At 35.2% G+C, this 23677-nt stretch overlaps 1 protein-coding gene across 2 annotated transcripts in view; it reads right to left on the bottom strand.

The window, feature by feature from the left end:
* Window positions 1–23677, bottom strand: part of Ctnna3 (catenin alpha 3) — a 1728170-nt gene that overhangs the window by 826703 nt on the left and 877790 nt on the right. For both annotated transcript variants that reach the window (XM_027931212.2, XM_027931213.2), the window contains exon 8: window positions 7262–7342. In XM_027931212.2, the coding sequence (XP_027787013.2) occupies window positions 7262–7342 (81 nt within the window). The remainder of the gene's footprint in view (window positions 1–7261; window positions 7343–23677) is intronic.

Below are 23677 nucleotides of genomic sequence, written 5' to 3'. Positions count from 1 at the left end.
TTGTCCATCAAGGAACTCAGGTAAGAGGTCATAAATTAGGGCTGAAGCCAGGAAGTATGTTGCATAGTTTCAGATATTAAGAGAAAAGTAGCAGAAATTTCCCAGAGGCTGAACAGTTTTCCATGACCATCTTCCCCTTTATCTTCTTCTTTATATTTGTAACTGGGACATGAGAGGAACATCTGCACCAGAGACAAGCCATTGGGAGTCTTCATATTGTAGGTACTCAAGCCAATGATGTGGATGGAATTCTATTCAGGAAGATATACATAGAAGAGACATCCAAAAAGGAAACCTTAAGAAACATTTCCATTTATGTGTCATGCAAGTGGAAAAGTAGGACATAAAAACAGACTGATATAATAGCCAAGAGAAAAAAAGAACAAATGACCAAGAACTAAAAGAAACTTTTTAAAAATTCTCCATATTATTATTCTCTAAATGTACTCATCGTAACAAACAAAATTATAATGTCAACATTATAGCTCCCATCTTCAACTCTCCCCAGTCATACTGCTTTCTTGGACTTTTCAAAAAATTTTTCAAAAACAAAAAAAATTCTCCATGTCTCTAAATTTTTGCTTTGGTGATACTGATGAATCACCAAAGCAAAAATTTAGAGACAAGGAGAATAAACTTTCTCACTTTGTAATATCTTAGAAGTTCTGGAGAGTCCACCACAGGGGCCAACACTTGAGCAATGGGGAAAGGAGTTACTGAACAAAGTTTCTAATATCCAATCTGACAATCTGGGAGACATTCTATTGTTTCTCGGAAGTCTTCAAGCTCCTGCTTCCTAAAGCAGCACTGTCAATAACATACCCTTTCTTCTTTCCCTACCTCACCCTTTTTTTAAAAAAAAATCTTTATTTTTTATGTGATGCTGAGGATCAAACCCAGTGTCTCACATGTGCAAGGCAAGTGCTCTACCACTGAGCTACAACCCCAGCCCCCCATCTCATTTTAATGTTCTCTTACTCTTGTTTTCTGGGGCTCATCTTCCAAATAAACAACCTGTACTAAGGTTCTGTACTAAGCTCCATTTGCAAGGGAATCCAATCTAAAACATATACATATAACTGATGTTAATATTTGGTCACTCAACAAATGATAGACTCCAATGTCTTATATAAACCAATCTTTGTTGATCTTAATCTTCCACTTCTGCTTTGCACATCACTGGGTGTGATCTTGCCATATTTACTGACTATGAAAAATGAGTTATTATAAGATAGGGTTAAATGTGCAAATAGGAACAAGATACAGAAGGACTAGAATGTTATGATGAGCAACTGTGTTCATACAATGGATAAGTATCCATAGTATTTTCTAATGTATTCATATGATGTTTTTTCACTGTATTACACAAGTTATCTGTGAATATTTTCCTTAACTAGCCTCAATATTCTTTATTTCCATATTATTTCCTGTCCAATGGTATATTGCATTCCTTTCATTCAGATGACATACCAAAATGTTTAGAGAGGAACCCCATATACCAATGTAGAAGTAGAAGCCACAGCACTAAAATCTGAAGTTAATATAAAACCAATAGGAGTTAGAGGTACGTATTTTCAATAAATACCTGTTTGTGGCCTGGCATGAAAGATGTCAGGACAAAACCGAACTGAGGGGCTTTCCATCTTTTCTCAGTACAGTTTAATAAAAGATTTTGAGACATCAATTTTTCTATTTTCCACTGATATAAATGGCTTGGGATCTCAAATAAAATAATACATTTCTCTACAATTGAAACCCAATAGCAAAAGACTTATGTGAAAACTGTAAGAAAGCACCAGTGCAATCACCAAATAGAGGAACAGGAAGAATAATATGGTGAAGAAAAGAAGAATGGAATGCAAAGAGAGTGTTTTAGAAATAAATCATCCTCAGAGAACTAGAAAATGGGTATATTAAGGACATTGTAATTTTAACTGAAATAGAAAAATATGATTTGCAGGGCTCAGTTGACCAACAGTAATGAAATCAACTACCAAGTAATTTAGCATATAACTACTGAACCCATTTAATGGAATTTACACTTTGGAAACTCAATATTATCAGATGATGATGACAAAGAGGCATGAGAGCATACATGTCATTTTTCCAAGTGTGGCACTGGTAACACCAACATGGAGAAAAGATGAATCTAGCAACTCAGTAATTAAAGAAAGGCTGAGTCAGGATGATTTGCAAGTTCAAGGCCAGCCTCAGAAACTTTGTAATACCTTAAGCAATTTAGCCAGATCCTGTCTCAAAATAAAAACTATAACAGATGAAGATGTAGCTCCATGATAGAACAGATCTGCACTCAATATCCACTACCAAAACGAATGATTTTTTGGTTTTATTTGTTTTTAATCAGAATTTTTGGATATACCCCAAACTTACTTTGGTGTCTATGAAATATAATGCATTTTTGTTAATATATATATATATATATATATATATATATATATATATATATATATATATACAAATAAAAATTATAGCCTGTTTTAGTGAAATCAAATATGCACCTTAATCTTCATAATACAATGAATTGTATTATACTCATTTTCATTTTTAGTGAAGTGATATGTTTAAAATTCTTCATCCTTCATTGAGCATTCCAATAGATATTCAGATCTCAAATAAAAGATGGGAGGAAACGAGGTAATTGAAAGAAGGCAAGTTAAATTTTTGAAAGCATGTAAAATAAGTAATAAGGGAGAAAAGAATTTATGATTGTAAAATCAATATATGAGGATCTGGGTGCTCTGAAGCCATTATACCCAGTTCTTATAGTGGTGACAAACTTGTGCTGGGGTTGCTGGACCTGGACTAAAATTGGCTCTACCAGTTGGCTAGATGATGTTTGGAAACATGATTCACTTGAAAGATAATAATACCATGGAGTTATTTCTTATTTTAGGGCTAAAAATAAATAATATACAGAGTACACTTGGTAGAGAGTTCAGGCAATTGTTTACTAAATTAGAGATGTTGTCATAATTATAATTACAAGGGCTTTTAATCCACTGGGAAGAAACTTCTTTTAAAAAGAAAAAAACAAACTAAAAGCAGATTAGAGATCACTGTTATAATAGAAGTACCCTCTGTAAGTACTCCAGAAGAAAAATATTACTATTTTCTCACTGATGAAAATAGCAATTGTTTCATGGGAGAAGTAGGACTGGCCCTACTGTTCAACTTACTCAGTTGATTAGTAATTAAAAGGGGTAAATAATCATGGAGAAAGTACCAAGCTAAACCTACCATGAACATTCCATAAACATGCTGAGCATAAACATGGGTTTGCCAGAGAACAGGTGAAAGTATTGATGGGATGAGGTGAGGAATTGAGAAGGAGAGCCAAAGGAGTGAGAACGTTAAAGAGCAATAGGGAAAGGCTATGGGATAGGAATGAACTGGACATTATTACCCTGGATGCATATATGATTATACAACTAGTGTAAGTCTACATTGTGTACAATCAGAAGAATAAGTTATACTCCATCTATGTATGATGTGTCAAAATGCATTCTACTGTCAAGTATAACTAATTAGAACAAATTTTTTAAAAAAGAATAATAGGATGTCAGTTGAGACCTAGAACATCATGCTAAGGACTTTTGTGTTTGTTCTATAATAAAATAGGCAAGAAAGTCATTGAGCAAGAAAGTTGAAACTAATGTATACTCTATCATCTCCTAGATTATTCCACTTCAATGCCCCAAAATGTAGTTCATCTTCAGATACTTCTAAGCAATCTATGTCATTCCTTATAGAGAAGGTCCAATTATTCTCTGAATCCAAAACTAAACTGTTTCTGTTACTGATGAAAAAGCCATGATTAAGAAAGGGGATGAGGATGAATGGAGAGAAGACTTGATTTTATTTTTTTATTATTAAAAATAAAACTAGTTCTAGAGCAAGAGATGAATGTTAAATAATCCAGACATCTTAGTCAGCTCTTCATCACTGTCACCAACATATCCAAAAGACCAATTTAGGGGAAGAAAAGTTTATTTTGCCTTATGGTTTCAGGGGCTCAGTTCATGGTCAGCCAATTCCATTGCTCTGGCCTTAGATGAGGCAGAAGAGTTTGGCAGAATAAAATAGCTCAGAACATGGTGGCCAGGATGCAGAGAGAGAGGGGGTAGGAGGGCTTCAGGGAAGATGAGCCCTTTCAGGGCATGCTCCCAGTGACACAACTCCTCCAGCCACACCCTACCTGCCTACAGTTACTACCCAGTCAGTACATTCACACTAGCATTGACTGATGACCTTCATAATATAATCATTTCACCCTCTGAAAATCCCTGTTTTAACACAGGAGCCTTTGGAGGATCCCCCATATCCAAACCATAACATCAAAGAAAAACAATTTAAGGTAGGGCTTTATCTTTGTAAGTGTATATGTAAATGTTTAAATTGTTAAATAAGCTTTACAATAATAAGAGGTGGAAGTGTAATAAATGAATTTTTGTTACTACCAAAGGTATAAACATCAGGATGGAAAGGAAGTACTAGGTTGGGGCCCAGTGAGGATAATGAGAAAGAATCATAGTAACTTATATTACCAACTTTGATAATAAACATGACTTCTTAACAATTCCACATATTCATGTACACACAGACTTTTTCTCCTATAAGAGATAAAGCTTCTTCCTGTACTTTTGACCTAGGGTAAGGTCTATGAATATGTTAACCTGTAAAATGTAGAGGAAATTAATTTCTGTGACTTTGGAGTTTAAGCATTAAGAAGACCAGGCAGCTTCCAACTCTTCTTTATTGATACCTTGAACTACCACATGATAAATTCAAGATACCTTACTGGAGTTAGTAAACACATAAAGGGGCCATAGAAGATTAGACACCACATGGAGAGAGGGAACAGGAGGAAGCACCATGGCCTGAAGCACCCAGTCTGGGACCCAGCCACAGTCACCATTTGACTACCACTACCTGGGAAATCATAAGTGAAAAAAGTACAGAAATAGCTCTGGGGATTCCCAGCAAACCTCTGAAAACATGAGATGGAATCATGGTTTCTGTTGTTTATGGTAATTTATTACACATTAGTGGAAAACTGAAACAAGAGAATTATTGACCAGTGAAACAATATGGAATAATCACGCCTCCAGAACACATCAGTTCTCTACAGACAGCAAATAATTCCTATGAAGAAAGTATTAGTAATTCTTATGCTAGTTCTATATCTCAGATGGCAGCAAGTATAATTTCAAGATAAAATAAAGGACACCAAGTTACATTTGAATTACAGATAAACAAAACTATTTTTTTAATTTTTTTAGTTGTTGTTGGACACAATATTTTATTTATTTATTTGTATGTGGTGCTGAGGATCGAACCCAGCACCTTGCACGTGCTAGGCAAGCACTCTACTACTGAGCCACAGCCACAGCCCCTATTTTCTTAATATAAATAAGTTCCATGAAATAATTGGAACATAATTATATTAAAATAACGTATGTTGCTAATCTGAAATTCAAATTTAACTGGGCATAGTTTGCTTTTATTTGCTAAATCTAGTAATCCAACATGAGAGGAATTTGTTTTTTTTTGAAAAATAATTACTTCAAAAGCTTTGGAGGTATGAATGTAGATAAGCTCTTTATGCCCAAATTTGTTGAATGCAATATAGATGGAAAAGTCAGGAACAGGAGATACCAATGTTGGCAATTCACAGAAACAGCTCTTACAAGTCCTACAAGGAACAAATGAGGTAGAAATTTTGAAGACAGAGAGTAAAAATTATTCAACAAAGAGAGATGACAGCTCTGAGGTTAAGAGTCCCGTTTCTCCTGAGTTCTAGTGTAGGTGCTAACTCAGTGCCCCTTCCTCCTTATGCAAGTCACCTCCATCACTCTGACCTGTTTTCTCATCTGCATTGTAAAACAGGTTGTGCTAATAAGTCCCTTTCAATGCTTCAATCCCATGATTCTAAGGACTGACAGTAGAAATGGAATTTACATTAAGGCCATAAAATTAAGAAATTGGGATTTTCACAGACTTTAATTTAAAATTGTGTTTTTACACATCTAATATTAACTGTCTGGAGATCCTTATTTATTCCATTTCCAAATCTACATCTGAATTAAACAAACAATCAGCCAACCATTTAACTAAATCTTCCCATTAAGCTATGATAAAATATTGCATTAAAAGCTTTTGGTTGGGGCTGGGGATGTGGCTCAAGCGGTAGCGCGCTCGCCTGGCATGCGTGGGGTGCTGGGTTTGATCCTCAGCACTACATAAAAATAAAAAAAAAAATAAAGATGTTGTGTCCACCAAAAACTAAAAAATAAATATTAAAAAGTTCTCTCTCTCTCAAAAAAAAAAAAAAAAGCTTTTGGTTGAGGGCTAGGGTTGTAGCTCAGTGGTAGAGTGCTTGCCTAGCATATGTGAGGCACTGGATTTGATTCTAAGCACCACATATAAATAAATAAAATAAAGGTCCATTGACAACTAAAAAATATTTCTTTTTAAAAAAAGGCTTTTGGTCAAAAAGCATTTGCCTTTCTTTTATGAGTTAATGGTAACCATGTTAAAAGTTGTACATGAAGAAGTTCAATTATTTAATAGTGAAAAGGAATGTAAAGCAAATGTTTTTGAAATTAGCTAAGTCTTCATGCTTCTGGAAAATTTTGTATCTTTTGATAGGCATAATATTGGACTTATAAATTGTTTAATTAAATCCTTTCTAATCCTAAATTCCTGATGAATTTAGGATTAGAAAGAAAAAGCAGCCTTAACTTGAATAGAAACAAATTTGTGAAGAATCCTAAAAGTAATTTGAAGAGGGAATTGGATTATTTTGAATTACTAGTTGTTTTCTATAAGCATTTGGATGATAAACTCAACTCAGTTTTTAATGTCATAAAATCAATTTACCAACATGCACTGAAAACTCACTGTGTACCAGTCAGCTCTATCGTATATTATTAATTCCATTTCATAGCTTCAGAGAAGCTCAGAGAGATGAAATCTGTGCCTGAGATTTCAGAACTGATGAGAACACAGCTAGGATTTGAATGTAATTTTGCATGACATAAGGAAACACATTCTTTTTTCTATTTTATGTTTGCCACAAAAACATTTGAGGTATATAAATGTGGAAATTATATACTTACTGTTCTTGTTTTTTCTTCTAAGTTAATTTTAAAAGAACAGAAACAAGAAATAAATATTTCAACAATAAACAAAAGCCTAATTTCACATGCTTGTTTCTGTGTCCAAATCTCTCTTCCCTCACCTGTCTACGAAGGTCTCTTGTCTTCTTGCACATGTTGTCTATAGCAATATTCAAAGTATTACTCCTTTCTTTTTTTCCAGTCTGCAAGGGAGAAAAAAATGACATAAGCAATGGTATCAAATTACTCTTTATCACTTAGCAATTTGCTTTCTAAATTTCCTGAAAATAACAGCTTGAAAATTCAAGAATAGTTTTCAAAACTGCTATGATATTGCATATGATTCATGAGCATTTCACTTAAGACTAAGTAGAATGGTGATTAAAGCTCATGTTATTTTCTTCTTTAAACTTTTGTAATATTTCTGATACAGGGTTTGATTCAATGTGGCAGTAAGCAAAGCATTATCTCCATGAAATTCAGATCTTCATTCTTAATAAGTCAACTTTTTAACTGCTAAGCATGCAATTAGCTTAAAAGCATTAGATGCCCAATTTGTCAACTTATGTGGGAGTTTCTGAAGTCATTTTCATGGTGTATAGTGTAAGTTATGCAGAACCATATTGGAGTTTTGCTAAACACTAAATAAAATATGCAGTGCAAATTCATAGCATTTGCAAAAGTTGACCACAATTTTAGCTGACAATATTCCAAGAACAAATTGTTTTAAGTAAGAACTGGTTGCTGTTTTTGGCTCTTCAAGATAATTTCTGCAACACCTTTTTATTCTTTGAGCAGAACGGTTCTCTCTGTTATAGCCTTAACCCAAATCTTTAGACTATTAAGCACATATAGAGTCACCTTGGTTGATATTTTCTACCTATTATTTTTGTGGGAAACAACTGGATTGAATTTAATCATATTTTTCTGTGATATTGCATATAAAAGAGATTGGAAAAAATCATTATGCGATTCACCTCTAGGAAAATTGCTGCTTTTAAATTAATAAACTGAAAAGGGCTCTTGAGAGGAGACCTTGAAAATCAGGAAGGCAAGTTTATGCAACTGATAACTGAGGGGGTTTACACCATGACTCCATTAAAAAGGACACCAGGGCAAAGCATAGACCATGAGGCAGCATGTGAGACACTACTCCCGTGACTAAACTCAAAAATCCCCAAATCTTTCCTCAGACGGAAAGACTCCTGAACAAGAAATTTAAGATCATTTATATTCTGTCCTAACCTACCTATTTAGTTTAATCTATTGCCACATCTTCTTAAGCATTAACCTTCACAGTAGATATATTCCTACATTTTTATCTTTTCCCCAGTTCTTACATATACCTGAAAGAGCACTGATTTCAGAGAGCATCTCTCCAAACAATACCTATTAAAATCCTTCCCACTCTTCAATGGTTTCCACAACAAATTTTCCTAAAAGATATACTCAAAAATAAACATCTTCCTCTCCTTCCTCCAATAGCATTTCCCAATATCCTCATTCTATTTCCGTGCATGCTCATCACCCATAAAATGCTGTTAAAATCTTGATATCGACAGGTATATATTAATTTTTTTAAATTTTTTTAGTTGTAGTTGGACACAATACCTTTATTTAATTTATTTATTTATATGTGGTGCCAAGGATCAAACCCAGCGCCACCCACGTGCTAGGCCAGCGCTCTACCACTGAGCCACAACCCCAGCCCTATATTAATTTTTTTGACTCTTTAGTACAACTTACATAGAACTTATTGAATAGAATTAACTATTTTATAAGTGAGCAATTTGATTCAAAATACAACATAATTTTAGTTAGAGGCCTGCTGTATGCCAGGAAGATATAACGCTGGACTCTGAAGATTTCAGCATTGAGCTAAAAGGCACACCCAATTTCCTCTATTAGCTGAGAGGTTGCCGGTACCCATCTATATCTGTTAGGTTCAGATTTTCTCAGCAGATGTTTTACTATTATTTAAAGGGTATAGAAAAAATGATCATCACTTTGAGATGATCCTATAGACTGCAAGATTTGGAATCCATGGGTCTATCTCTTCAAAATCTCAGTACCAGTTTCCAAGTACCGTGATACCCAAAATTGATGCTACACATTTCTAGCTGACAAAATAGAGGACCACTAAGCCTATGCCATATTTTATTTTTGAAGGGCAATGTGGAATGTGTACATGATAGAACCTGTGTCTAGTGAAGAAGGGGGTAAAAAAGAAGGAGAGATAAAAGATATTGAAATGAGGCTTTTTCATGAAACGCAAATAAAATTCTGTATATCAGAGCAATGGTGGTAACACACCCAGATAAAAATAGTGAATACTTCCACAGTTCTTACCCACATTCTCCATGCTAGCAGTACAAAGTTGTGAAGAGTTAATTCAGGGCTATATAAGGCAGCCCCATAAACAGATACACAATGGGCTCAGAGACAGCTCTTAATTTTACCTGTTTCATGCATTACTAACTTTAAAAAAATATTTTTATAACTTTATTTAATTAATTTTTTATGTGGTGCTGAGGATCAAACCCAGTGCCTCACACACACTAGGCAAGTGCTCTACCACTGAGTTACAACCTTAGCCCCATATTATTAACTCTTGGTTATATCTCTTTCTATTTCATGAAAGTAGAGACATCAGAAAAAAGGGGGTAAAGGGAGCAGGGGTGGGAGAAAGAATCCCCCCACACATACCCACACAGTATCAATAATAATACGGGAGACTCTTATAGTGTTGGCTGTAAAAATATCACTAGCTTCTATGGTGTGATTCATCAGAACAACTAAAAGATGTCAGTCTTCTCAGACCTAGCAGCAGAGACATACTAAACTTTAATAAAGGATGACAGGAGGTGACAGCATGAAGAAATTCAATAAGGACAACAATGATGATTTCCTAATTTTTACTCAGAGCTTAACCTTAGTTCAAAATGTTTCCTTGGGTCAAAGACATTTTGTTCTCCAGGTAATGATAAACAGTCCCTAACATTTAAGGAAATATAAAGTTCTTCATTCTTCCTTCCTTTTCTCTCCCTCTAAGCCCCACCTCCAACCACCCACACCTTTCTTCTTTTTCACCTCTAGTTTTTTATTGGATCCTTGCTCTATTTATCCAGATTTATTTGGCTTCAGTTGAACCATTTTATGCCTCTTTATTCCTTTTGCATGGCATAAAAATAAATAAAGCAAGGAGAAATAGCCCCATCCTATTTAAAAGCCCTCATTCCTTCTGTTTTCAAAGCCTTAACAAATCATCAAGCAATGAGCTAAGACCAAAGGAGAATTCTGTGTTCTGAGATGAGGAATGGAAATGGCAGGATATTAAAACACAACCACAGATAACAGTGAGAACCTTCCTATATTCCAAGTGCTCAAATGAGATGGTGCTTCTTAAAAGGAATCCTTGACAGGAGCCATTATTGGGTAAGCACAGTCCTGCTATTAGAAAAGGGATGACTTTAAGGGAGTGTCAGGGAAAAGACTGGGAAAATGTGGTGTGGATCAGCATTGCACAGAGCCAGCAGTCATATTCTTCATCAGGAAACAAACTGCAGGAAATATTCTACTGAAAAGAACAGTTCTGAGTATGATCTTTCATTCAATGAAATTTAATTAAAATCATTATTGCATTTTATAAATATGGTCCTGGTAGGATTCAGGCTTAGATCTATATAATCTTAACTATGAGTCTTTCCATCAAGTCTACCTCATCATTGCTCCCATATAACTACCATGGTTAATTGTACTCTCTCATGGTTCCCTTAAAGCTAAACTACACATCTGGAAAAAGTTCCTTTATAAATAAACTTTCATTGAATTATCCTAATCTGAATGTTCCATCTGTGTACTACTGGGACTCTGCTGGAGAGAACTTTCCAACACTGCATTGTCTGATATGCAGTACCTACTAATCACACATGGCTATTTAAATTTAAGTGTAAATTAATTAAAACATGACATTAAAAATTCAGCTCCTCAGCTCCTCAATTTGAAAAATCTAAAGTGCTCAATATCCACATATGTCTGGTGACTACTGTATTGTATATCACAAAGATAGAATGAGTTTGTTACTGCAGAAAGATTTATTGGAACGTGTCATTCTAAAACATACATTAAGTTCTTAACTCTTTATGCAAGTCACCTTTCAGTTAGATCAGAATAAATAGAGAGCTAAAAGCCAATAAACAAAATATCTAATCCTTGAGAAAGAGAGGGTAATGATATTTATACTTCTTTTATAACACTTGGCTTAATAAAAAGTCAATCCAATATAGTCAAAAAAATCCTTATTATCTACTATATGCCAGGTACCATCTGAGGATCAATGCTGCATTAACCCAGTGCCCATCTTTGAGCAGCATGCATCTAGTAGTAGATATAGACACAGACACAGTTCTTAGTAGAAGAATCTAGAGTAATGTTTAGGTGGATGAGAACAATATTCCATTAAGGGTAAGGGAAGGATTGAGGGGAAGGACTGAAGGATGTTGGAGTCAGGCAGGTGAGCACAAGAGCAAATACCCTTCTGGGGAGACAGTGACAACCTGAGCAAAGGACAAGGTCCATAAAGCATATTTGGTAATCAACATAAAATTATGAGGGGAGGACTTCCTGATCCTGGAGGTCTTTTCTTTCCTAAGAAATGAGGTTGATCCTATAGACAGACAGCAGGTGTTATTAAATTTAAATAAGTAAGACAAACAGTCATATCATTATGTCAAACTGCTGGAGTCTGCACCACAGATTTGAGGCAATTAAGAATACAAACAGACAGAAGACTGAGACAGTCACAGCAACAGTCTACAAAAGGAATGAAAACTGTTGAAACCAATGCAGTGACAGTTAGGATAAAGAAAAATGGCAGGCCTAAGGACTGTGAGGCAATGAGGTAGGATGACGACTGGCAGGTGCTGGCAGGTGAAGGAAAGAGAACAATCTGGGTTGGCGTCTGGGTTTCTAACCATAATGACTAGATGAATGGTGATACTGTGAACTGAAATGATCAATTCAAGAGATCTGGGTCAACAAAAATGATAATTCAACTTGGAATTGCTGAAGGAACTGTATTCACTTGGCTATTGTATGTTCTATGACCAACTGCTTATCCACATATATATCTCACTACAGTATGATACCCTTGAGGGAAAAAAAGCCCTTAGAGCTTTATTTTTCAAAGCACCCAGCACAGTGCTTTGCACATAGTAGGAGCTCATCAGAATGTAGAGAAATAGTGGAGAATAGTAGAGAAATGGAAGACTGCATAGAATCTCGTCATATTTCTGGTACTTAAAATTTCCAAATCTATAAAATAAAGGTTTGTCCTCAATTGCTCCTATATTCTTTAAAATGTTATGAAAGGATCACATTATCTAAAAAGAAAAATTATAGAATATTATGTTACTTTTATTATACAATTTCTTGCATGAACAGCTATTGAAAATGCATCAAAACATGTGTGAGTGTGATATAAACCTGAAATCATACAAATAAAAGGAGACATTTGAAATAGGAAGGCCATAATCCTCACCCCAGAAAACTAGAAAACTCAAACACTGAGGAATGAGGATTAAAGAAAATGATAATTTATTTAATTCGTAACCAAATGAAGATGTTAGTGCAGAGGAGCCCTGTGTAGAATTTAAACAGCAGGAAAATGGTTTTTGTTGTTATTTTGTTGTTGTTGTTTTATATGTATGACATTTTATTCAAGCTTTTAAAATGAAACATTTCCCTTTTAGTGGAAAAGTCTTTATTTCATGGTAAAGATGAAATATGATGCCCTTAAACTTAGTTCTTCTCTGTAGAAATAGCTTTAAAAATATTTTATGTTTAACAAATAGCAGAGGCAACAGATTCTAGTCCACATATTTCAGGCATGAAAGATATACAAATAGACAAGCATAAAAAATCAAATCTCTTCTTTTAGAATACCACTGTACTAAGTAGCATGTCAGGAAGACACCCTGATAGGGCCTGTTAAGTAATCTTTCTGAAGCAAGGACTGAGATATGAAAATAAAACTAAAACAAACCAGAAATTAACTCTGACATTTGAAGTAAGCTTTTTAAAAGTAACTGTATATAAGAATAGAATGAAACTACTATAAGAAAACATAGAAGAAATGTTTCACGACATAGGAATGGGTAGGTTTCTTTTTGACACAATCCCCAAAGTACAGGAAACAAAAGCAAAATCCTGATTAAAAAGCAAGTAATAGGGCTGGGGCTGGGGCTCAGCAGTAGCGCAATTGCCTGGCATGTGTAAGGCACTGGGTTTGATTCTAAGTACCACATATAAATAAAAAAATAAAGGTTTGGGCTGGGGATGTGGCTCAAGCGGTAGCGCACTCGCCTGGCATGCGTGCGACCCGGGTTCGATCCTCGGCACCACATACAAAACAAAGATGTTGTGTCCACCGATAACTAAAAAATAAATATTAAAAAATTCTCTCTCTCTCTCCCTCTCTCTTTTAAAAAAATAAAAGTCTATCAACAACTTAAAAAATATATATATTTTTAAAAAGCAAGTAATAGACCCAAATTGGCATTTATATAAAGACAGCATACAAATGGTCAACAGGTATTATGAAAAAAATGCCCAACATCACTAATCATCAGGGAAACAATAATCAAAACCATGATTATATACCACCTGACACCAATAAGAATGACTATTACTGAAAAGAAAAAAGATAAGTGCTAGTAAGAAAGTAAATGGAGAAAAGAAAACCCTTGCACATTGTTAAGGAGAACATAAATTAATGTAGCCATTATGGAGAATAGTGTGGTGGTTCTGTATGATCCAGAAATCATACTACTGGGTACATGTTCAAAAGGAAATAAAATGGGTATGTTGAAGAGATAACTCCATACACATATTTATTGCAGCACTATTCCCAATAACTAAGAAATGGAAGAAACTTAAGTGTCCATCAAGTGATGAGTGGCTAAAATATGATACACACACAGCAGAATACTATTTAGCCAGAGACTTTGGAGGCTAAGGCAAGAAGATTGTGGATTCAAAGCCAGTCTTGTGTCTCAGTGGTTAAGTGCCCCTGGGTTCAATCTCTACTGCCAAAATCATCATCATCATCATCATCATCATCATCATCATCATCTGTCATATGAAAGATTAAAGGATGAAATCCTGCTATTTCTGACACCATGAAAGGAACTGGAAGTATTATGCTATGTGAAACAAACCAGGCACTGAAAGACAAGTTCCACATGATTTCATTTATGTGTAGAATCTCAAAAAGTTGATTTCATAGAAATTGAGAGTAGAATGCTGGTTACCAGAGGCTCAGGAGAGTAAGGGAGTAGGGGGAGAAAAGTTGTTCAATGGGTGCTGAATTACAGTTAGATACAAATAAAAACTTCTGCCCTATTACACAATAGGGTAACTATAGAAAAGGACAACATAATATGTATTTCAAAAAGCTATAAAAAAGGATTTTAATATTTTTGCCACAATCATTTGAGGTGATAAGTTTACTCTGATTTAAACATTACATAACTGATACCATCAAATCACATGATACCTATAAATTTGTACAAATTTTATATTTTTATGTATGAGTTCAAAATAAATAAAGTTTTAGAAAAAATAGTATAATGCTTTAGAAGAATAATAGAAGACTGAAAATTTCTTAAACTTTTGTATTGTTTGGAAAAGTACAATGCTGTGTTCATGTACTGCCTCCGGAGGTAGGATGGGGAGCTGGTGAGGGGGAACAAGCATCGTGTCAATGTCTGCCACATCGCAGCACTTTACATGTATTATCTAATCTGCTGTTCCCGCAACTCTTCACATGTTTGCATATGAAGACACTGAAGTTCAGTTAGTTTTACTATCTTGCCCCAGGAGGACACAGTGTAAATGGTTGGATCAGATCAGTGGAGTCCTTGCTCAGACTTAACACATCATTCCATAGAAATGAGAATATGCTATAACTTAAGCCAAAATTAACATTTCTATGATAAAAATTATATAAATGTATTTCAAAACTATAATAAGCAAAATATAAATTTGTGGAGCCCCTTGACATTGTGTTTGAATCTGAACTCCATCACTTGACAGCCCAAGTTATTAATCTCTCAAAGGTTGTCTCTTTGTCCATAAAATGAAAATAATACAGTCATTATATTATATCATTATTATAAGAAATTAAGAGATAAAGGATATACAAGTTCTGGCAAAGTAAGTACTCAAAAAATGTTAGCAGCTATTATCATGCTTACATTGTTAATAACTCTTGCATTTTCTGAACCACACCAGCTGGCTGATTTCCTTATGATTTTCCAATCACTGACTGTCATCCAGAAAACCTTCATCTTTTCTGGCTCAACAAGAATATTCTTATTCATAAATTGGTGCATTTAGACTGCCTTATTCTCAGTATCACCATTTTTGACTCAACCTCACAATAAAAAATAATTACATATTCTTCTATTTGGGTTTCCACTAATCTCTTAACATAGTTCAATTATAACACCTTTAAACATTATATTTTTATTTATAATCTGCCTCATCTTTTTTTCAGTTTCCCATTTTATTGATTTTATTTTTTTAAATACATGACAGCAGAACGCATTACACTTCTTATTACACATATAGAATACAATTTTTCATATCTTTGTATATAGAGTATGTTCATGCCAATCCATGTCTTTACACATGTACTTTGTTTTTTTTTTATTTTTTGAATTACAATTCTTATTACACATATATACCATAATTTTTCATATATCTTTATATATAAGTATGTTGACACCCAATTTGAGTCTTCATTCACATGTACTTTGGATAATGATGTCCATCACATTCCACTGCCCTTGCTAGTCCCCTGCCTCCTCCCTTTCCCTTTCACTGCTCCTCCCTATCTAGAATTCTTCTAATCCTCCTATGCTCCCCCACCCTACGCTACTATAGTCAGCCTCCTTATATCAGAGAAAACATTCGGCATTTGTTTTTTGGGATTGGCTAACTTCACTTAGCATTATCTTCTCCAACGCCATCCATTTACCTACAAATGCCATAATTTTATTCTCTTTTAATGCTGAGTAAAATTCCATTGTGTATATATGCCACATTTTTTTTTTATCCATTCATCCACTGAAGGGCATCTAGGTTGGCTCCACAGTTTAGCTATTGTGCATTTTTATCATCTCACACCAGTCAGAATGGCAGCTATTATGAAGCCAAACAACAATAAGTGTTGGAGAGGATGTAGGGGAAAAGGTACACTCATACATTGCCGGTGGGACTGCAAATCGGTGTAGCCAATATGGAAAGCAGTATGGAGATGCTAGACTGCTGCCTGTGTTCTCAGACCAAAGATGCTTTTGCCACAATGCAAAATTTCAACTGATATGCACCAAATAGGAAAAAGATATATTTGTGGTTTTGCACTGCAAAAGAAACCAAATTGTTTAACTGGGGATGTTACTCATCTTCTTTGAATCCTAGAGATGGATATAAAACATAGCTTTCTCTTTAAAAGATGTTTCCAAGAAGAATCAGTTATAAATCTGGGAATGGAAACACCATTTGACCCAGCTATTCCTCTCCTTGGACTATACCCAAAGGACTTAAAAACAGCATACTACAGGGAAACAGCCACATCAATGTTTATAGCAGCACAATTCACAATTGCCTCATCTTTTAAACAATCAACTGAACTCTATAATCATGGTATCTACTATAGTATCTGAAACTCAATTAATGCTAGTAAATAAAATGAGTAAGTGAAAGAATGGTTAACCACACTTTTATTAATAGTAAATAATATTCAAACTATTTTATAAATAAAGCCAGAGGTTGTATTTATAACAAAAGTAAGTAGCATCCATCCTCTTAGCTCTCAAATATTCTACTCAGTGTTGTTACTTGTAATCATTGCCCCTTACAAAGAAGATACAACATAAATTTGGTATATAGATGAAAATCTAATTTTTGGATGAGAAAATGGGGGTTTTAAAATAAGTCTCTTTAAGTCCTTAACTAAGTTGAATCACCTCTCGTCCTTTGTCTCAAATATCTTTTGCATTACTGATCTTCAGGGTCCCTCCATCCTGTAATAGCATGTGCTGCTGTGGTTCTCCGGTTGATAAGCAAATTAGTAAGAAACTAGTCAAATACCAAGAGCATGACACTCTAGACTGCTGCCTGTGTTCTCAGACCAAAGATGCTTTTACCACAATGCAAAATTTCAACTGATGTGCACCAAATAGGAAAAAAAAATGTATTTGTGGTTTTGCACTGCAAAAAAACAAATTGTTTAACTGGGGATGTTACTCATCTTCTTTGAATCCCAGAGATGGATATAAAACATGGCTTTCTCTTTAAAAGATGTTTCCAAGAAAAATCAGTTATAAATATATCTAAGTGCAGATGTAAAGAAGATCCATCCCAGAGACTAAGAGGTAACTTTGAAAGAGTCTGGATGTATGAGGAGCAACCTGGCACTTTGTTTCCTAAAAATCACTGGCTCCTTCACTGTTTTTACTTCAAGCTATTATGTTTTGTGATAATTTGTCTCCATCCTTACTTCCTATCTTTCCTCTTTTACTGCTGGGTTTTCTTCACCATTCAAGCCAGGGAAACTTTGGAACTGATCATTGTTCCTGGTAGGAGGAATTTAAAAGATGGAGTTCATTCATTTCAGTAATTCAGTATTAAACTAAACTTGCTGTGACCCCCTGCCCTAATGGGTTTCCAATCTTGCCAGCTCTTACGTCAGTGACTATTTCTGCAAATCATGCTGTAGTTATCATTTAATGAAGTGAATAGGTTCAAAATTAAAGGTTTTGTGTAGGTTGAAGGCCGAATCCAAAGATATTATGTATATTAATGGTTCCTAAATACTTGTTGCAAGACTCATGCAGTGAAAAGGCAAAAATAGAGATCATCAAGTTATTTAGCCATAAGAAATACCTTTTTCTGAGAGTATTTCCTTTCTTATGCTAAAATTTATGTCACTTATTTGCTAGAATAATGGCTTTATTTAGTGGTAAGTTAAAACGCTTTTATTTGATAGCAAAATAATAATAATAATAAACAGATCTCTCAGGTTGTGTTTGTGTGTATTCTTTGACTATTTTTTCTAACTGGTTTGTATAAACACATAATTTCAGGGATCAATGGTTTAAAACAATGGAATAAAATTTGTCAATTTACAATAAAAACAAGCAAAACAAATCTGCCAAATCTTGCAATCAAAATGGTCAATAAGCCAGTTGTGGAATTGGCATATAAACAGAGCTTAAAATAATTTCTCTGCTTTTGAAACCAGACTTATTTTCTCAGCTTGTTCAGGATATTTTATACTAGTGCAATGCATTCAAAATAACATTGATGGGGGTGTTGCTCAGTGGTTGAGTGCTTGCCTAGCATACATAAGGCCCTGGGTTTGATGCTCAGCGCTGCAAAATAAATTTTAAAAAAGTAAGTAACATTTACATTAAACTGCTTTTAAGAGCTAGTATAATAGTGGAATTAGATGGATATGATTCAAATCTTAGTTTTTAGACTATTCACAAGGTGATCACATGCCAGTTAGGTAAGCTAAGCTTCAGTCTTACTTATAGAATGAGAATGACACTACCTACTTTGGGGGGTTGTTGTGAGAATCAAATGAGATTTTGTCCAGAAAGCATGTTGAGCCATAATTTCCTTTTAACTGACATTTGATAATAATATGTATTATTACCAATAAAAGTAATTTAAGATCACTGAGGATACAGAGCATAAACTGTTCATTCTCTGTTGCACCCCCAGCAGGGTTTGGCCATAATTTGTGCTCTGTGTGCATTAATTGAATGAATTTTTAAAAGAGATGTTTGAACAGCTAAATGAATGAATAAACATATATGATACAGATAATATGAGGAGGGTTTTCTTATGGTCTTCAGAAAGATTATAAAACATTTATTACACAGGATGTTAAGCCTTTAAATCTGGTATCATCGTCAACACAGCCAGTGTAACAAAATACAAACATCTAAGCCAAAGTTCTCAAATCCTCAATTTCAATGACAGGTTAAACTATACATCACATCTTTACTGACATTTCAATTTTCAAAATTGCTTTACTGAATCATCATTGGAGGGTCTTAACACATTTCACAATGAGATCTGGCTCATTCTACGAATTTTTTGATTTTTATGATGCCTGACCCAGTACCAGGAGAGGGCCAATCCCCAAAGAAAACTGTTGCTAACAGAAGGACTACTATAACAAAGTATAAGAATGCCACAGTTTATGCTGTCAGTTATACCATGAGCTCTTATAGAAAAGACTTCGTTCATGACATTCAAAACCACTACCAGGGTCAAATAGAGGATGCTATGGCATTATGCACCACAAATCAAATAAATCATTTTCTATCTTTTACATATACACATTGTTTTCTCTATGTCTCAGTCTTTAGGCAGTAGAGAATTAGAGTATCACTGATCTTGTTAAAATTTTAGTCTCCACCATTCCTCAAGTTTCTCAAGTCTTCTGATCACTTTTTTTTCATTTATTTCCTAAGCCATGTTTTCATAGTTTAAAAAGACTCAGTATGTCACACATTAGCCAATAGTGGACTTTATGAAGTTTGAATCATTGACTGTCTAACAAAGTATTTTCATAGCCCACACATATCAAATCTGGAACAGACAGCTTTCCACCATTCTGATGATTGTTTTTACTTTCACCATCAACTGCAATCTGTTTTACAAACATGTTTATTTCCTGACACTACAAAATAACAGTATAATGGATTTATTCTTTACTAATTAACATGAATGTTTTCTATCACTGCTATCCTCAATTGGCCCTTTCAATGCTCATGATTTGAAGAGTTTCTGATTTTGGAGAATGTAGAAAAGTTTAAAGATAGCCTCCACTTTAAAGAAGCTTGAAATATTAAAAATTTTCCCTCAAGAGGAATTAGGAGGTAATAATTTTCTTTACAGTAAGATACATAAATATATTTTATAGCAAGTCCTCTTGGCTTATTGGAAATAGGATTTATTATAAAACTTGATTTGTGCATTTATCTTTAACAGAAAAAAATTTTCATAAACAGTATCTAATTTATACACAGCCAGAATAAATACTGATCTGCCTGGTGAAACTCAATAGACATCAAGCTCCTGCTTAAAATCTATTCTCTGCTTTTTTCCCCAACTCCCAAATCCTACCCAATATTTGAAAATTTCCATTCATCTTTATTTTTTGAAGAACGTTATGTAACTAAAAACTAAGATACACAAAAAAAATTCCACACTGATATACCAGATCAAGATAATACTTTTTTAAAAGAAATATTGAAACTCAGTTACATGACTGAATGAAACTTCACATCCATAAAAATAAAGATATAAAGGTCAAAATGTATACAGACTGATAAAGATGTTTTAGAGAGCATTCATGTGAAGAAAAGTAGTCTGGGATTTCCATCCCCCTCCCTATTCCTTACTCCCACCAAGTCTGGTAAGAGAGACTTTAGTGGGACCATTTAGAAAGCATGATATGAGTCTCTGGTAGCTAAGATTTTGTAGACAATTGGAACCTATCTTCTAAGAAATCTAAGTGGTAAGAGCTGGCTTGTTGCAAATGAGTAAGTGGACAAGAAGGGACTGACCTCTAAAGTTAGAGCATTTTCCATGGTCCATATGTGAGTTTTATGCAAAAGAGAGTCTAGAGTCATCTTGGGGTTTTTTGTCCAACAATATTGCCTGGGTTAGTAAATGGAAAAAATAAAGTCATGGAATCTACTGAACTTTATGAATAAGCAGTCAGATGTAAGAGAATATGTCACTTACATTAAGTGAATTGATAAGATGGGGACCTTCAATGAACCTCAAGATCACCTGTGATGGTTAATTCAGATATCAACTTGACTTGGTTAAGGGATACCCAAATATCATCTGTCCCTTAGATTCACTCACCATACTCTTTCTCTACACTCTATTCCTAAATTCTAAAAAGCCCTTAGAAACACTGTACTTGTTGGATGTGTGTTATTGGAACAGAATAGTAGGAGAAGGTTTTTTTTTTTTAATGAAATATGTGGATTATTGACCATGCTTATAGTGCAGGCCAAAGAATCATGTTCAATCAGTCAAGTGGAAAGAAGGACATCTAAAGAATGTCCTAAGAGCACTAAGTCCAACCTAGAATGTTGCTCCAGATTCACACAGAACTCTGCTAATGGAATGATACCAATTAAAATTCATACTACAACTTCAAAGAAAATGCTCCTTGGAGTGATGCCAGCAAGACAGACAAACTCTTAGCACTTGTCACCCTCCTCCCACACACATAGACAGTTAAAATAACTAATAAACAACTATGCTTTGATAAAAATACCTAAAGGAAGTGGATGAGTACCTGTTTTACTCAGCTTTTTTGTTTGTTTTTCTTTTTTCTTTTCTTTATTTTTTTTTTTTCGGCTGTGACTAAAAGACTTGACCAGAACAACTGTAGAGGAGGAAAACTTTATTTGGGGACTCACGGTTTCAGAGATCTCAGTTCATAGGTAGCTGGCTCTAATCCTTGGGGCTCAAAGTGAGGTTGAACATCATGGCAGAAGAGTATGGTGGAAGAAAAGCAGTTCATATGACTATCAGACAGCAGAAAGAGGAACTCTACTTGCCAGATACCAAATATATACCCCAAAGGCAGACCCTCACTGCCCACGTCCTTCAGCCACACCCTACCCACCTACAGGTACCCTTCAGTTAATCCATCAGGGGATTAATTCATTGATTGTGCCAAGACTCTCATAAGCCAATCATTTCTCTTCTAAACTTTCTTGCACTTTCTCAGACATTAGCTTTTGGAGGATACCTAATATCTAAACCATAACATCTGGGGGCCATCTCACATCCAAACCATAACAGTGCCAAAAACCCTATAAAGCACAGAAACCCATGATGGCCACATAGAAAACCATGGGAAATATCTGGCCTCTGCCACCCTATGCCTTAGTGAGAATCAGCTGAAAAGCAGAAGGGCCCTCTCCCTGCTGGGAAAAGACAAACAAGAGAATGCCAGCATCCTTTGCAGTTCTCATATGTATTAAGACCACCTCAGGGAGCTGCCTGAAATCTATATAGCTGTGCTCCCCTCAGGAAAGAAGCCAACATTGCCCTACTCCCTATGGTCCATACAGCTACTGCAATATTCCATCTGGGAACCGGAACCCCAACTGCAGTTTGTCCTGCTCTGAGGGCAAAAGGCCATGATACCCTTTTTTCCCTGAGGTTTTTCTGCTGTTGAACCTTTTCCCCTGGTGCCCACCATCCTCAAGCTAAGCTGCTGTTATACCCCACCTAGTCGGGCAAAGCTCCCACAGTGAGGCTTCATCTACTACTCTCTATTGTTACCATGCCCTGACCCTCAGCACCTGTGGGAAACCAGTAGTCTTTCAGTAAAATGGTGCCTTGGTGGCCCAGAAGACTCACACTCACCTTGTGCCTTAGCTAAAGTAGTACACTGCCTACCAGGGATCAGTACCTCCCAAACAGAGCAACTACTCCCCACCAGTATCTGTGTCCTAGGAAATAGCATAGGCTAAGCTCAGACTCTGCTCTCTAAGGACAAATATCATGCTTGCTGGAGAATTAGACTAAGCCCTTGAGTAAGCTCTAGGAGACTGAGCTGCTGACTCTCCCTGCCATCTCCCTAGAGATGTGCTGCTCTCTGACCCTGCAGGCCAATGACAGCTGTGTCTAACCATTCCAGGGTCTTTGCTGCCATTGCACAGGGCCTCAGAGAGTCCATGATATGGCTAAGTCCCACCATTCCAGGGTCTGGAGTAACCACCACATGTTGCCATTTTGTCCTATTGTCTCTGGTTTAAAATTGCAGCTATACTCTGTGTCCTGTTTCTAAATCTCCAGAACACTCCTTTCTTTGAGTTGAGCAAGTGTTTTCCCTGCCCTGCCTGAAGGGTCAGAGTCACCAGCTACAACCTGGGCTCTGAATCCAAGTTTCTTTTGGGTCCCTCAGAATTAGACAGTCCAGCTTTGTGGGCGATCTGTATCCATTTCTGCATCAGAGAAAGAACCTGCACACCATGACATGGGTGTAAGGTCCACTGGTAAAAGTAAATGTATAGTAAAAGTCAGAATATATCAATACTGTTACGATGCTCAGTACGTTAAGGAGGACAAAAATAGATGGAAAGATATTTCATGCATATGGATAAGAAGAAATGATATTGTTAATAATGTCCAATTACCTAAAGCAATATATAGACTCAGTGCAATATCCAATAGCATTTTTTCACAGAAATAGAAAAAAACAATTTTAGAATTTGTACGGAACCACAAAAGATCCTCAATGACAAAGTAATTCTAAAAAGAGAAATAGAAGTGGGAGGTATAACACTTTATGATTTGAAACTATATTACAAAAACATAGTAATCAATATGGTACTGGCATAAAAACAGACACACAGAATAGTATATCAGAATAGAGAATCCATAAATAAAATCCAAGCATATTTGCTAAGCTAATTTTCTAT

The sequence above is a fragment of the Marmota flaviventris genome, chromosome 4, assembly GCF_047511675.1.
Source record: "Marmota flaviventris isolate mMarFla1 chromosome 4, mMarFla1.hap1, whole genome shotgun sequence".
NCBI lineage: Eukaryota > Metazoa > Chordata > Mammalia > Rodentia > Sciuridae > Marmota > Marmota flaviventris.
Note: the sequence above shows the minus strand (reverse complement) of the source record. Positions and strands in the feature narration are given on the sequence as shown.